The 18,210-nt window shown below is 36.2% G+C and overlaps 1 protein-coding gene across 1 annotated transcript in view; it reads right to left on the reverse strand.

Moving 5' to 3' along the window:
* The window catches only part of LOC114688385 (bile salt sulfotransferase 1-like), a 38,400-nt gene that overhangs the window by 5,272 nt on the left and 14,918 nt on the right, over positions 1 to 18,210 (reverse strand). The window contains exon 4 of the mRNA XM_028862980.2: positions 7,855 to 7,949. Coding sequence (XP_028718813.2) covers positions 7,855 to 7,949 — 95 coding nt within the window. The remainder of the gene's footprint in view (positions 1 to 7,854; positions 7,950 to 18,210) is intronic.

The raw sequence follows: 18,210 nt of genomic DNA on the forward strand, positions 1-18,210 counted from the left end.
TTTCCACAGAAAATAAGAGTCTATGGATTCATCCTGAGTCAATGAAAATCAGGTTTAAACAAGAAAGATCCCCTAAATTCCTGACTACAGACATGAGAAAACAAACCTAAATACAAGAAAAATGGTGTATATTTTACCTGCTCCAACATAAAACAAAAAAAAATTATTTTTGGCTAGTTTGTGTATAATGCACAGTTTATATTTTAATAAAGGTATATACATACACATTTAAAAGGTATATACATACACATTTAAAAGGTTACATATTTTCAGACCAAGGGAACAAAACACCAATAAAATGTGGAGGGTGATGCAACATCCAAAATAATTTTAATATTGCCTGCTGTGGTGATCTAGCCTCACAAAATATTCAAGCCAAAACTTAGTAATTATCCTCATTTTCTCCAAGTTCTGGAAAGTTTACCAGCACCCACCAAACAGCAGGAAATAGTCTAGAAATCTAGACCTACCATCCCAAAATATTGGTTATAAATGTTTGTTTTCATTTAAGAAGGGTTGGTTACAAATTGAATTTGTTCATAATCTCTTTCTAAAAGAAGAAAGGGGATATGATATAGAAATGATGGAAAACAGTTATGTTATTATGATGGGGAAAAAGAGTAAATTATGTAATAATTAATCTCCATAAACACTTGCTAAACCCTAAATATTTTATATTGGAATGAATTTTACTTTATTTATACAAATTTAAAGTTACTTTTGTTATAATGTATGTATACTACTAATATTGCTTAAGGTAACTTTCACAACTCAATAATAAATGTATAATCAAGCAATACAGATCAGTAGTCATCTATAATTGTCAAATTTATAGTCTTGTTAGTTAGATGTTCTAGGCATACCAACAGGTATTTAAATAGATAGGCAATCTTCAAAACATTGAAAGAACAACAATATATGACATTTTAAATGTTTTAATAATTAAAGCTTTTCATGAATATGAGATATGTCTGTCCTGGCAGCACTAATCTACTTCAGAATAGACGGTGAACATCAAAGAAACTGTATGGAGTTTTTTTTCTTTTTAATGACTAAAGCTAGCAATGTGGGCAAAGCAACGGCCTTTGCTTCCATTTTTGACAGTCACTGTAAAAACTAGATCAGGAGAATGCAACAAGTGGTTATTGCCAATCTTTACCAAGACAACGTAGGAAGTCTTTCAGAATTCTCTGCTCACAATAAAGTTTGTAGGATATTCCAGGCCTGTATGGGAATGATGGATGCCCCATCATTGCAGAGGATCTTTGGGTGATTTTTGATATAGCCTGATGTCCCTGTCATTGAGTAATATTTCATCCTTCTGGGATTTGATGGAGTTGAAAAATAAATACTTATAAATGAATATTCCTTAGTTATAATGGAAAGTAAATTAGATATAAAACTTTAGACTAAGATAAGTTACATAATTATTTTCTCTACTTTTGCTAAACACAAATGGATTGGGTATTGGTACTGTAATTCTTAATAACTTTTTCAATTTTATATAGATTTACTATGTTAATGCTAAAACCTTCCTATTAATTTAGACAAAAGAGAGGAAAATGTTTTTGAATATTTCTATACCCTGTGTAACTATGTTCTGATTGGTTAATAAAGAAGCATATTGACCAATACCATGGATGGATGAGGTAAGGTGGAAAAACTAAACTAAAGAGGGGAAGAAGAAGGGCACAGTGGAGAGACACAGCTGAGATGCCCAGGGAGCAAGGTGCTCGAGGACAGGTAAAGTCACAGGACTTGTGACAATAAGAAGATTAATAATGATGGGTTAATTTAAATGCAAAGGTGAGAAATCAAACCAAAATTATTCAAAAAATAATTTGGAGGATATTTTATACTTATTAAGGTAAATATCCACCAAGATGACATTCAAATTCTTAACATTTATTCTCCAATGCAATGGCACCCATATTTGTAAGAGAAACATGAGTAACACTTAAATCAAAAGCCAAATCCCAAACATTTATACCGGGACACTTCAGACACTCATTCCTAAAAATGGACATCCCATCCAGAAGGAAATTAAAAGGATAAATAATGGAATTATCGAATATTAATGCACAAATGACCACAGGACATAAATCTATAGTACATTTCACCCAAACACAAAAGGTTATACTTGTTTCTCATTCCCTCATGGAACCTTCTCCAAATTGATCATATCCTCAGTTACAAATCAAGTATCCACACATTAAAACAATTGAAATAACTCACTATATACTATGAGACCACTGTGAGTAAAATTTGCATTTGAAAATAACAGAAACTATAGAAAGCCTAAAAAATCATGAAAACTGAAAAACTCCCAACTGAAATGACAATGAGTCAAGAAAGAAATAAAGTTATTGAACACTTCTTAGAATTCAATTAAAATAACTCCATGACCTACTGAAACTAATGGGACACAATTAAGCTGTGTTAAGAGAGGGCTCATAGCACTAAGAACCTGAAAGCAGAATTTAGAGAATTCTCATACCAGAGAATTAAGAGCACAATTAAAAGCTCTAGAACAATAAGAAGCAGAAACAAATACTACAAAGAATTCAGGAAATAATCAAATAGAGGATGAAAATCAATATAATAGAAACAAAGAGAACACTGCAAACAATCAATGAAACTTCAAGTTGGTTCTTTGAGGAAAAACAACAAGGTAGACAAACATTTATCCAAACTTACTGAAAGGCAGAGAGAGAATATCCAAATTAACAAAATCAGAAATGAAAAGAGAGACATAACAAGTGACACCTAGGATATTAAGGAAATCATGGGGTCATACTTCACAAATGTTTACACTGCAAACTTGGAAAATCTAAAAAAAAGTGAACAAACTTTGTGTTAGATATCACTTACTGAAGTTATATGAAGTTCAAAACAATTTATATAGATGCATAATCCCCAAGGAAATAGAAGCAGTTATTAAAAGTCTCCCAACCAATAGTAGCCAGGACTAGATTGTTTTAGTGCATAATTCTACCAGACATTCAAAGAAGTGCTAGTAAGTATCCCCCTCAAATTATTCCACAAGATAGAAATAGATGGAATATTGGCAAATTATTTTATGAGGCCACAGTTAGCCTGATATCTGAACCACACAACATCCTTCACAATAGCCAAAGTAAGATAAAATATCTTGGTGAAACTGTAAGAAAGCAAGTGAAAAACCGGTATGACAGAAACCTAAAGACTCTGAAGGAAGAAATTGGAGAAGATTTCAAGGCATGGAAATGTCTCCTATATTCATTGATCATGAGGTTTAAAATAGTAAAACTGGTCAGCTTATCAACAGCAATCTACAGATTCAATGCAATACCCATCAAAATTCTAACACAATTCTTTACAGATCAGAAAATAACAATACTCAACTTTGTATGAAAAAATAAAAAGAAAAGCAGGATAGCTAAAGCAATCTTGGACGAGAAAATAAAAACACTATCCCTGATTTAAAGCTATACCACAAAATACTAGTAATAAAACTCATATGTTTTTGTCATTAAAAACAGAAACATTGTTCTTTTGATAAGATCAAGGACCCAGAATTAAATACATACTCCTGTGGACATGTGATTTTTGACAGAGAAGCCAAAATTACACAATAGAAAAAACAATATTTCCAACAAATGGCACTGGTAAAACTGGATGTTTGCATGTATAAGAATGCAAATAAATGCATATCTATCATTGTACAAAAATCAAGTCCAAGAATATCAAAAACATCAACATAAATCCAGATACACTTAACGTGATAAAGGAGAAAGTGGGATATAGCATTGAACACATTGAAACAAGAGACAACTTTCTGAGCAGAATACTAATTGAGAAGGCAATAACACTGACAATTAACAAATGGGATGTTATAAAACAGAGACACTTGTGTAAGGCAAAGGAAACTGTCAATAGGCCAAAAGGCCATGTCAGAAATTTGGGAATCGATCTACCTAAAGACTCAGTTATACCATACCACTCCTGTGCATATGTCCAAAAGAACCACAGGACACTTGTACTCTTATGTTTACAGAAGCTTTACTTTTAATAGTCAGAAACTGTAAATAACCCCAATAGAAAAATGGATACACCAAATATGGTATATTTATATAATGGAGTATTACTCAGCTGTTAAAAACAATGACATCATTAAATTTGAAGGCAAACTGATGGATGTAGAAAAGATAGTCATGATTAAGGCAATTCTGACACAGAAATACAAGAATGGTTTGTACTAAATCATAAATGACTATTACGTAGAAAGTAAAGGAGAACCAAGCTACAACTGACAGACCAAGAAAAACTAAATAACTAGGTATGCATAAGGGGGTATTCATGAATCTCACTGTGAGGAAGTAACATGGACATTGCTAGTGGATGGGGGAGGGACTTAGAAGGGAGAATGGATATGGGAACAGGAGAGATCAGGTGGGTGGAGGATGGTTTGAGAGAGAATTAGGAGAGACAATGGAATATGGGGGCATCACTGGGATGAGATGAAAGCCTAGAGCAATAGAAACACCCTCAGGAATCAATGAGGGTGACCTAGTAACATAGAGTATGGCAGCTGAACTAGCCATCTCCTCTAACGAGGCAAGATTTCCTGTGGGAGGCCTTGGACACCAGGCCAGCCGAAAGCCTTCAACCTACAATCTGTAATGCTGAGAAAATTTGTTGGGTAAAGATGTGTCAGCATTTGGGGGAATGAACAAGTAATGACCAGCAGAGCACAGACCCATATCCAAAGAGGGACTCCCATCTGAGGGCCAACACCCAGAGGCAGTATACCCCATAGATTTAGGATAGCAAAAATATGAATGGCAAAGGAAGTCAATGAAATGATATACCTCTTTTCTCATAGACTAATATCCAGTATTACTATCATCACATAAGCCTCACCACAAAGCAACTGATGGAAAAATATGCAGAGACTACAGCCAAACATTAGGTGGAACTCACAAATACACTTGAGAACAGGGCAAGGCTGGAGTGTAGGGACCAGTGGTATCAAAGTCACCAAAAGAAAATCCACCGAATCAACTAACCTGAGCTCTAAGAGTCTAAGAGCCAGAGAGGCAGGATGACATAAAGAAACAAGGCCCTCCTCATCAGCATGAGAAAAACACATATGAAGCCACATTCTGAAGCATGCTGCATTGTGCTCCATGTCTGAATCAGTTCTCTACTTATAAATTAGAGTTTCTAGTTTCATGATTTTTTTGGCTTCCCATGTGATCAAACATTGAGATCTCTGATTTTTGTGCCATTTCTTGTGATGCTACTGTTCTGGTGATTTGTCTAGTCCAACTCTAAGATGATAGTATTGATTCATCATATTGTACTTTATTTTTTTATAATTTCTAAAAATGAATGAATGAGTGAATGAATGAATGAAAATCTAGGCTCCGGGGTAAAGGTTAACACCTGAACTGTCATTTATACCTGCTGGGAGAGGAAAAATCAGGATTCTTCAGTGCAGTGACCCTGTATATATCAACCACTCCAGGCAAGTCTTCATGTTCAGGAGTAATTAACCAACATATAAGAGACTACATAGTTTTGTTTTTTTGTTTTTTTGTTTTGTGTGGGGGGGTGCGCACAGTTAGTTACACTTTGGTGTTTTTCTTTTGTTCCTTTTTTATTAGTATTAGAAATTTTCTATTCATTTTACATACTGACCACAGATCCCCTTTCCCACCTTCCTCTGACCACCATATCCTTCCCCTCAACCCATACCCCCATTCCCATCTCCTCCAACACAAGACCTATGATGGGGAGTCAGCAGAGCCTAATACAATCAGTTGAGCCAGGTCCAAGCCCCTACTCTGCTGTGGATATCACTTTGTATAAATAAACACTGATTGGCCAGTGGCCAGGCAGGAAGGATAGGCAGGACTAAGAGAGAGGAGAAAAGAGGAAACAGGAAGGCAGAGAAGAGACTATCTGGAGCCATGGCCAGGCAAGGAAGATGTAAAGTACTGGTAAGCCATGAGCCAAGTGGCAAAGTAAAGATTAATAGAAATGGGTTAAATATAAGTGTAAGAGCTAGACAATGATAGGCCTGAGCTAATGGCCAAGCAGTTTAAATAATGTAAGAGTCTGTGTGTTTATTTTATAAGTGGGCTCTGGGATTGGCAGTACTTGGCAGCGGGAGCTGGAGAGATATTCTCCAACAACACTACTCCTGCACCAGGGTTGTGTAAGTTGTCCCATGCTTAGATGTGTGGACTCTCAAAAGCCTGCTATACACCAAGGATGGTTCATGATCCCAATGTCAGGGGGCCCATTAAGCAGAGCAAACTAATCATCTATCTTGCCTATGCAGAGGGCCTAGTCCAGTCTCATGGTGTTTTTCTCTTTTGCTATTGTTTTCATTTGGGGATTTTTTTTAACAAGGAATTTGAAGTGGGGTGTGTAAGGATGGGGAGATGATTTGGAAAGAATTGTGTCAGGGAACGAATCTGATCAAAATATATTTAAATTGCCATGTGTGGTGGTGCTTGCATTTAATCCCAGCACTCAGGAGGCAGAGGCAGGCAGATTTCTGTGTTCAAGGCAAGGCTGGGCTACAAACTGAGTTCCAGGACAGGCTCCAAAATAATATATAATTAATAATTGTTTTAAAAAATAAAAAATACAATAAGAGAAAATAAAAGCAACAAAAAAGTTACATCTATCAGCAGCCTTTGTCATCACCAGAGTCTACTTCTATAAGGTAAGCAGTGGCTGTAAGACTGCTTCTCCTTAACTAAATTTTTGAAGAATTCTAATGGTGGACAAGTATTTTTTCTGACAGACTGTTTGCTCATGACAATTTCATTTTGCTCAGTAAAAAGTAAATTTGATATCTTTATCATTGATTATAAATGTATAAATGATTGTTGCATTTCAGATGTAACTTTAAAACTACCTAAATTTTTGAGTTGCTGATCAAATGATAATACTTTATTGCTTATATGCTTGGTTTCATTATTATGTGCCCATCATTAGAGGGAAGTTTTTTTTTATGTACATGAAAATAAATTAGACAAATGAGCCTCAAAATTATTTTCCTTATTAGTCTTTTGAAACAAGGTCTCTTGTACACAAGGTTGACTTCAAACACACCAGACAACCAAGGATGGCCTGTGGTTCTGAGTCAGTCTCTAACTCTCAGTGCAAGGTTGACAATCATGTGATATCCTGCCAAGATATATTTTTTAATTTTTAAAGTAAGAGATATTTGTGACACGCAGCACATATTACTTAAACATATTTATGACTTTCAGTGGGACATTTCAATGAAATGAAACCTGCAAAATAACATAAGGGTATGGCTAATCAGAGTATTTAGATATATTTCATTACTTAGTGTTTAAATATTTTAGATATTCTCTTCTAAGAGTATTGAAATTTCCAGTGTCTTCTAGCTCACCATGCAGAAACCCTCAGTACTTCAGAGCACAGGACACCTTCCTCCTGAAAGATTGCATGCCATTGTCCCTCTTCTTTTCATCAAAGGGAAATGGCATACATTTTGGCACACCAGTGGTATGACACTGTATACCCCTTTCCCCACAACCCCTGGGTTATCAGCTGTACCAAAATTGTTGCATAGACAGATTTGAAACACCACTAGAATAAGTTTGAGCTCCCCCAGTCTACTTCAGGGTAAAGTAGGGTGGACTAGGAGGCTGGAGAGTAAATGACAGACCACCTTAATAAAGGAAATAGGGTATGATCTCATATTTAGTGAATCTTCATGATCCTACCAGTGATAGAATAGGTGGAATAGGGATACTGAACAATGTGGGGTGCTGTATGGGGTGAATTGCTAAAGGATTTTGTGATTGATGTAAGAATGACAGTTACCTTTTTCATGTCTTCATAGCTCAGTAACAGGAAGTTGTCATTTTCTCTCATAGACAGCCAGTTACGGGTGTGCTCAAACCATGATCCATATGGCACTGTATGAAAGGGGAAGGAAATTATTGATTACAAAGAATAAAATTGAGGTCTGTCTGTTATTATTCACTTTCCACAAATGGCAGACATCTTTACTAAGAAAAACTGAATCAGTATTTAAAGCATTTATTGTGACATTTTATGTAGCCATGTCAGAGGAGCTGTAGGTGGCAACTGAAGATCAGTAGGTTGGTCCACCAGGAAGGAAAGTTCTAATGGGTGAATCTCAGATAGGTGAGGCCCCAAAGGCGTTGGCTCTAGAATGACTTTTGCTAATGTTGCACCTTAGCATTTATGCCACTGCTATTTTCCTATGGTGTGAATGCATGAGGGAAGATCCCCACTTCCCTTAATTTATTATGACTATCTCCAGGAAATATCCCATTCTACTTTGCATTTTAATTTGTGGATTATTATAAAAATGATTTACTCCTAAATTATTCTGTTTAGAGCAATGATTTTATACAAAATAATAGTGTTGGTTTAAACAGCATTTTGGTGATTTGGGTTCTTTAAAAATATAGTAAATGATTATGATAGTTTTTTTGAGTAGGGAAACTAATGAAGCCAAATGCAATAGGTGTTTCCTGTGCCCATGATAAAGAATTGGCAGCAGAGCATAGAAAATAAGAACAAGGAAATTTCACATACCTAGTTTCTTTTGAGCATCTATATGGATTGTGGTTTAGAGTAATGATTAAGAAAAACAATTGTGTTGTAGAATATTTTTTAAAGTATGTTACTTTTTTATGTTGCATTTGTTTAACTTTGGGAAGTCATGGTACCTGTCTAAACACCTGATAGTCTAATAAAGATCTGAAGACAATAGGGAGGCATGAGAAATGACAGAAGGGGCTGGCAGGCAGAGGACATATAGAAGAAATCTGGTAGTAAAAAAGATCAATGAATGAGAGAGAAATAGGAAGACATCAGAGTCAGCCATCCAGATACACAGCCAGTGCCAGAAGAAGTAAGAAGAAGAGTAAGATTTACAGATGCAAGAGAATGGGAAATCCCAGAGGCAAAAGGGAGATGAGATTATTTAATTTAAGGAAAGCAGGCAAGAAAGAAGTCAAACTAAGCCCAGGTATTTACAAGTAAGAAAAAGCCTCTTCGCCGTGGTAGCTGGCAGAGACATACAGGTCCGGCTGTGGCCCGCAGAGGTAGACGGGCACAGCAGCAGCAACAAGCAGAGGCAGGTGGGGCCGAGGTGGCAGCCAGCAGAGACACACAGGTCTGATGGCAGCCCACAGAGTTAGACTGACCCGGCAGAGGCAGGCAGGCCTGGAGTGGAGACAGGCAGGCACAGCAGGTGATGGCTGAAACACAGTCGCAATAAGGACCAGAAACAGAGCTATTACCCTCTGAAGAGCTAGTGAAAATGAACTCTTAATCAAAAGCTTGGAACAGGGATGCCTCTAACCCCAAAACCAGGGGAAGAAGCTATCTCCGTGGGACAGAAACAGAACGAATCTGAACACTCCGTCTGAGGACAACCCAGAGCCCAGCTGCTGAACCTGCAAAACCCAACAACGTGGAGGTGTTGGTGAGACTACCCAGCTCAGCTGAAAAAGATGAGTAGACGCCAGTCCAAAAATACAGGCAACAATATAAAGACCTATATGGCAACATCAGAACATAGTAATTATACAACTGCAAGACTTGAACATACCAAGACAAAAGAAACAGAAGTAATCAATCCTAAAAAAAAATTAAGAAGATGATAGAGGCCCTTAAAAAAGAAATAAAACATTCCCTTAAAGAGGAAATAAAAACTTTCCTTAGAGAGGAAATGAAAAACTCCATTAAAGAAGAAAAAAAAACACCCTTAAAGAAATGGAAGAAAAAACAAACAAAAAATGGGAAGAAATCAAAAAAGACATGAAAAAGCAATTAAACAGATGAAAGAAACATTCCAAGATCTGAAAAATGAAATTGAGACAATAAAGAAAACACATGCTGCCAGACGGTGGTGGCGCACGCCTTAAATCCCAGCACTCGGGAGGCAGATCCAGGCGGATCTCTGTGAGTTCGAGGCCAGCCTGGGCTACCAAGTGAGTCCCAGAAAAAGGGGCAAAGCTACACAGAGAAACTCTGTCTCGAAAAACCAAAAAAAAAAGAAAAAAAAAAAAGAAAACACATGCTAAGGGAATGCTGGAAATAGGAATCCTGACTAAACGAACAATAACTACAGAAACAAGCATAACCAACCGATTGCAAGAGATGGAACAGAGAATCTCTGACACTGAAGACACAATAGAGAAAATAGATTCATCAAAGAAAACACTAAAGACAAAAAAGTCATAACACAAAACATCCAGGAAATTTGGGACACCATGAAAAGACCAAGCCAAAGGATAATAGGAATACAAGAAGGAGAAGAATACCAACTCAAAGGCAAAGAAAATATATTCAACAAAATCACAGAAGAAAACTTTCCTAACCTAAAGAAAGAAATACCTATGAAGATACAAGAAGCTTACAGAACACAGAATAGGCTGGATCCGAAAAAAAGTCCCCTCGCCACATAATAATCAAAACATTAAACACACAGAACAAAAAAAAAAATATATTAAGAGCCGCAAAAGAAAAATACCAAGTAACATATAAAGGCAAACCCATCAGAATAACACCAGACTTCTCAATAGAGAATATGAAAGCTAAAAGATCATGGACAAATTTTATGCAGACACTAAGAGACCACGGATGCCAAGCCAGACTATTATACCCAGCAAAACTCACAATCACCATAGGCAGAGCAAACAAAATATTCCAGGATAAAACCAGATTTAATCAATACCTGTCCACAAACCCAGCCCTACAGAAAGCACTAGAAGGGAAAATCCAACCCAAAGAAGCTAAACACATCCATGAAAAATCAAGCAATAGATAATCCCACACCAACATACACCAAAGAAGGACAACACAACACAACCACAAAAAATAACAGGAATTAACAATCACTGGTCATTAATATCCATCAATATCAATGGTCTCAACTCACCTATAAAAAGACACAGGCTAACAGAATGGATAAGCAAACAGGACCCATCCATCTGCTGCATACAAGAAACACAACTTAACTTCAAAGACAGACACTACCTCTGAGTAAAGGGCTGGGAAAAGGCTTTCCAAGCAAATGGACCTAAGAAACAAGTTGTTATAGCTATCCTAATATCTAATAAAATAGACTTCAAACTAAAATCAATCAAAAGAGATCAGGATGGACATTACATATTTATCACGGGAAAAATCCACCAAGATGAAGTCTCGATTCTAAACATTTATGCTCCAAATACAAAAGCACCCACATTCATACAAGAAACACTACTAAAGTTTAAAACACACATCAAACCCCACACAATGGACTTAATAGATATTACAGAAGAATCCATCCTAGCACAAAAGAACATACCTTCTTCTCAGCACCCCATGGAACCTTCTCAAAAATTGACCACATGCTTGGACACAAAGCAAATCTCAACAGATACAAAAAAATTGGAATAACCTCCTGTACCTTATCAGACCACCATGCCTTAAAGTTAAACATCAACAACAACAACAACAATTATAGAAAACCCACAAACTCATGGAAACTGAATAATGCCCACCTGAAACACCAATGGGTCAAGGAAGAAATAAAGAAAGAAACTAAAGATTTCCTAGAAATCAAATAAAATGAAAGTACAACATACCCAAACTTATGGGACACTATGAAAGTAGTGCTAAGAGGAAAATTCATAGCTCTAAATGCACACATAAAGAAGATGGAGCAATCCCATACCAGTGAATTAACAGCACAACTGAAAGATCTAGAACAAAAAGAAACAAATTCACGCAGGAGAAATAGACACCAGGAAATAATCAAATTGAGGGCTGAAATCAACGGAATATAAAACAAGAGAACAATACAAAAAATCAATGAAACAAAGATTTGATTCTTTGAAAAAATCAACAAGATAGACAAACCCGTAGCCAAATTAACCAAAAGGCAAAGAGAGAGCACCCAAATTAACAAAATCAGAAATGAAAAGGGAGATATAACAACAGACAATGAGGAAATCCTGAGAATCATCAGATCATACTTCAAAAACCTGTACTCCACAAAAATGGAAAACCAGGAAGAAATGGACAATTTTCTGGATAAATACCACATATCAAAATGAAATCAAGAACAGATAAACAATTTAAATAGACCAATAACCCCTAAAGAAATAGAAACAGACATCAAAAGTCTCCCAACCAAAAAAAGCCTAGGACCAGATGGTTTCAGTGCAGAATTCTACCAGACTTTCAAAGAGGAACTAATTCCAATACTCTTCAAAGTGTTCCACACAATAGAAACAGAAGGAACACTACCAAACTTTTTTTATGAGGCAACAATTAACCTGATACCCAAACCACACAAAGATGCAACAAAGAAAGAGAACTATAGACCAAACTCGCTCATGAACATTGATGCAAAAATACTCAACAAAATATTGGCAAACCGAATCCAAGAATACATCAAAACAATATTCCATCAAGACCAAGTAGGATTCATTCCAGGGGTGCAAGGAAGGTTCAACATATGAAAATCAGTCAATGTAATACACCATATAAACAAACTGAAAGAAAAAAATTCACATGATCATCTCCTTAGATGCTGAAAAAGCCATTGACAAAATCCAACACCCCTTCATGATAAAGGTCTTAGAAAGATCAGGAATACAAGGAACATTTCTAAACATAATAAAAGCAATTTATAGCAAGCCAACAGCAAACATCAAATTAAATGGAGAGAAACTCAAACAATACCACTAAATTCAGGAACAAGACAAGGCTGTCCACTCTCCCCATATTTATTCAATATAGTACTAGAATATCTAGCTAGAGCAATAAGACAACATAAGGAGATCAAAGGGATACGAATTGGCAAGGAAGAAGTCAAACTTTCACTATTTGCAGATGATATGATAGTATACATACATGACCCCAAAAACTCTACTAGGGAACTCCTACAGCTGATAAACTGCTTCAGTAAAGTGGCAGGATACAAGATCAACTCAAAAAAGTCAGTAGCCCTCCTATACACAAATGATAAAAGGGCTGAGAAAGAAGTCAGAGAAACATCACCTTTTACAATAGCCACAAATAATATAAAATACCTTGGGATAACACTAACTAAACAAGTGAAGGACCTTTTTGACAAGAACTTTAAATCTCTTAAGAAATAAATTGAAGAAAATATCAGAAAATGGAAGGATCTCCCATGCTCATGGATAGGTAGGATTAACATAGTAAAAATGGCAATCTTACCAAAAGCAATCTACAGATTCAATGCAATCCCCATCAAAATCCCAACACAATTCTTCACAGACTTGGAAAGAAAAATACTCAACTTCATATGGAAAAACAAAAGACCCAGGATAGCTAAAAGAATCCTCTTTGATAAAGCAACCTTTGGAGGCATCAGCATCCTTTACCTCAAATTCTACTATAGAGCTATAGTAATAAAAACAGCTTGGTACTGATATAAAAACTGACATACAGACCAATGGAATCGAATTGAAGACCCTGACATTAATCCATGCACATATGAACACCTGGTTTTTGACAAAGGAGCCAAAACTATACAATGGAAAAAAGAAAGTATCTTCAACAAATGGTGCTGACATAACTGGATGTCAATATTTAAAAGATTACAAATCGATCCATATGTGTCACCATGCACAAAACTCAAGTCCAAGTGGGCCAAAGACCTGAACATAAATCCAGTTACACTAAACTTAATAGAAAACAAAGTAGGAAGCACGCTTGAACACATTGGCACCGGAGACCATTTCCTAAATAAAACACCAACAGCACAGACCCTGAGCACAACAATTAATAAATGGGACCTCTCGAAATTGAGAAGCTGTTGGCAGGGCAAAAGACACAGTCAATAAGAAAATTAGGAATCAAACTACCTCAAGACCCAGTCATCCCACTCTTGGGCATGGAAACACATGGACTATGAACCAAAGGTTGAGGGGCCCCCAGCTGGACCAGGCTCCCAAATGTATCACACAAAGAGGCTTATTCTTATATGTAAATACCTGGGCTTATTTATTTTACAATACCATTCAGTTCTACATATCAGCCACGGGTTCCCCAATTCTCCCCCCTCCCACTCCTTCCCCTTACCCCCAGCCCACCCCCCATTCCCACCTCCTCAGGGCAAATCCTCCCCCGAGGATTGCAATCAGCCTGGTAGATTCAGTCCAGGCAGGTCCAGTCCCTTCCTCCCAGACTGAGCCAAGTGTCCTTGCATAAGCTCCAGGTTTCAAAGAGCCAACTCATGCACTGAGCACTGGCCTCTTTGTGTGATACATTTGGGAGCTGGGTGGTAGACCACCCAAAAGAGTAAAAAATGTACAATAACACAATTATGTCCCAAAAGTTAAGCTAGCTCAAGTTCTTTTAATCTTAATTTTGAGAGATGTGACATGGGCTTCAGTGTGAATCATAGCTAAAACTAAGCTTTCAATGTGACCTACAGATAGGATAAGATATTTTTGTTAATAAGTTTGAGATGAAAAACCTGGGGAAACCTTCTAAAGTTTATAAAGGCATGTAGTTGAGTGAGGGACTCATTATGGTCAAGAAACAAGAACAAAGTAGCCTAGTTATTATTTATGGATGGATCTTTCTTGTTAGGATGGTTTGGCAATCCAAGATAATGATTAATTCCTTAATCCTTAAAACATGATAATTAATTCAAAGACAGTGGTTAATTAATGCCCATTTATGCCCTCTGCTTCCTTATACAAAAAAAGCTATTGATGAATGAAAACACAATCTGAGTATTTAAAAGACAGAAGACTGATTGTTCTTCATATATAATAATTTAGATTTGTGATTCTTTTAAGATTGTTTATAAGATTACCATTTGAGATAAGTAATAAAATCATTGATACTTCCTTTGTAACCACAAAATTTAGCCTGGCAGTAAAAGAATGGCTGAGAAATATATCTTACTTGCTTATATTCTGTTAATCTATACCAAGTTGCTTGGGTATGAATGTATGGGTTCTTTAGATAATTTGTTTTATATCCATAATGTGTAGGATGTTTAATCATTTGAAGGAAATTGGAAATCATATTTTCTAACTATATTCATTGTAATCATGTACTTGAAAAATAGAATGTAATCACATTGTAAGTTTTATGTTGCCTGAGAGATTTTGTTCAGATAAATAAGTCTTAACAGAAACATAGGGAAAATGATGGAGAAATATAAATGTTTGTGCATGTTTCCTGCTTTTTGTTGGCCCCAGAGAATTAAATTTTATCCTCTCTCTGGCCCAAGCAAATTATGTTTTACACCCTCAGATAAAAAAGTCAACTTAAGTGATTAGTTTGTTGACTCCATGGCTTCCCCTTCAATCCAATCGCTCCTGAAGGCTGCTCATCATTTCAATGATATCATTTGCCACACACACACAGTAAGTAAGCAGATAAAATCCAGTTCATTAGTGAACTCATCACCTCACACATTTACTACTGATGCCATGAGGAGACATCCTATTGGCAACTAGCAGTGACAAAGGCATGAGTTGGTGAAAGGTGATTGCAACAGTACAGGAAGCTGGAGGATTCTGAGCATTTCTAGCTTGAGACTTTTTATTACCGTCATATCTGGAGAACTCTATTAATCCCTTCAGAGGGAGATCTCTTCCTACTAACATTCACCTCTAAGGTTCCACAACTTGTGAATAGTGACTCCTTAAGACCAAAGACACCCAAACATAGACAGGTAGAGATGTTCAAGTCATAGCCTCCCACATTCACCAAATGCTTCATTTACATCCTAGTACTACTGTGATGTGTTTTCAATAGTCAGAGTGTCCTAACTGTTCCTGGTCTACTTGTGCTGTCTCTTCCTGTCTCACCCTCCATTGCAGGCTTGTATTGTTCCTCATTATCTCAAGAACCAACTGAATCAATTCAGGAGAGAAGGTAAGACTTAAGCCAGTGCCAGAGAAGTAGGATACATGAATTCAATGAATCTAAGATTTGATTGAAACCTGGTAGTGATAAATGATCTACAGAGAATGTGTAGCAATAAAGTAAATTGCGTAATATATGAGAGAATTAAGTCACTTAAAGAGATTGAAAGCTGGGCTCATGTGATAGATCAATGGAAATCAATTGCCTTGTGCGTCACAAGACCAGAGTTTGGATCCTCAAAAACCTTTCAAACATGGTGATGTAGCCTGTTCTTTTTAAACCTAGTACCCCTTCTATGACATGAGAGTTGGCGACAGGAGATTGCCTACAAGTGTAGGACCTGCCAATATGCCACACACAGGGATGTACAAGAAGAAGGAGATTGTCTCAACAAGATAGAAATCAAGGTTCAACACTTGATATTATCATCTTTCTTTAAAATAAGAACACCTAAATTCTCACATTTGCATACATATCATCATAAACACAAGTACATACATGCATAAAAGGAAAAGCTAGAAGCCAAGTGAAATGTTGTGTCACATATATGTAATGCCAAAAGTAAGAAGGGAGAGCCCAAATACCAGGGATTCAATGTGATTTTCAATTACATAATGAATTTCTTGTCAACTTGGGATACAACAGATCTTGTCTCAAAACACAAAAAAAGACAGCATCTTAGTGAGTGCACCAAAAATAATCCAGTGATAAATACTGATAATAATTAATAGCATTTCTGCTTTGGAAGTTGTTTTAAAAGGTATTTGTTTGGGGACATGAATTACAAAGTGTATGCCAACAAGGCTGTAGTTGGAAGATTTCATGTGTTGTGACCTGCTGGCAATAGGGACACATCTCTCCCACTTGTATCCCCCAAGTAAACACACAAAGCTTATATTAATTATAAATGCATGGTCATGGCTCACACTTTTTTCTAGCTATTTTTTATATCTTAAGTTATTTTATAAATATTAATCTATATATCTTTACATGTTCTTGGCTTTATCTGCATCCCAAAACATGTAGCTCCTTGGACAGCTTGCTGGCATCTCTTCTTGTCTCTCTCTTTGAACTTCCTGCCTGCTTCTAAGCTGCCTTGCCATAGGACAAATACCTTTATTTATCAACCAATCAGAGCAACACATATTCACAGCATACAGAAAGACATTTACCCATCACAAGACTGTCCTCAATCTTAGTATGTAAACAAAGATGGCCTTGAATTTTAATCTATTCATCTCCACCCAATTAATACTTACATCATACTACTCAGCCTGTAAATTTATTATTTGTTATTATTTTAATAGTTAGGTATCAAATTATGAGACCTAGTGGCTGTATCTACAACAAACAACAACAAAATTTTAGTGTCAGTGGTGAGTAATATTCAATAACCAGCCAAGTAAATACTTGCCACCTGGAAAACGTCAAGAGGAAGTCTGAAAGCTCCAGTTACAAATATGTAAAGCATGGCAACTCATAATATGACAGAAAGGAAGATTCCCATCAATAAAGCAACCTGTTGAGTGAAATCAAATGAAGGTATGTTTCAAGGTTTTATGACCACATTAATAATTACATTAATGACCAGAGTGAGGTAAAAGTGAACTGGTAGAGAGAGAGGGATATGGGGGAAGAGGAGAGAGAGAGAGCAGGAAAAGGAGAGACTAGGGATTGTAAACATGTATATTTGGAGAATATACAAATCTCTAGAAACTTGTAGTTAAAGAAATAAATTTAAAATGGTTTATAGTATTTTTATTTTTGTATGTTTATGTGTTCTTATGTGAGTACAAGTCTGTGTGTGTGTGTCTACAGAGGTAAGAGTGTTGGTTTCCACTGAAGCTAGAGTTACAGGAATTTTAGAGAGCCACTCTATGAGGGTTCTGGTAAACAAAGCACCTTCTTCTAAAAAGCATTAAGTTCTTTTAGCCAGAGCCATCTGTTATACTCCTATGATAATATAATTTTAAAGAATAATTCATACTGTACAATGAAAAGTATAAAGTAGCACAAAATTATCTCCATAACAAATACACTGTAAATGAATTAAATAGTGATATAAAAAGAATGGTGGGATAATGATATGACAATGGGTAAAATGCTTATCATATAAACCTGATGACCAAACCTCAGTCTCTGTAAACCATATAAATTAGAAATGGACAACTGACTCCACAAGGTTTTTCTCAGGTTCTTCCAAATGTTCAGTGAGATGTGTGTACCCACACAGACACTTATGTACACATGTACAGTAGATCACAATAATTAAGAAAAATTTAAAAGAAAAAT

Source organism: Peromyscus leucopus, chromosome 1 (genome assembly GCF_004664715.2).
Source record: "Peromyscus leucopus breed LL Stock chromosome 1, UCI_PerLeu_2.1, whole genome shotgun sequence".
NCBI lineage: Eukaryota > Metazoa > Chordata > Mammalia > Rodentia > Cricetidae > Peromyscus > Peromyscus leucopus.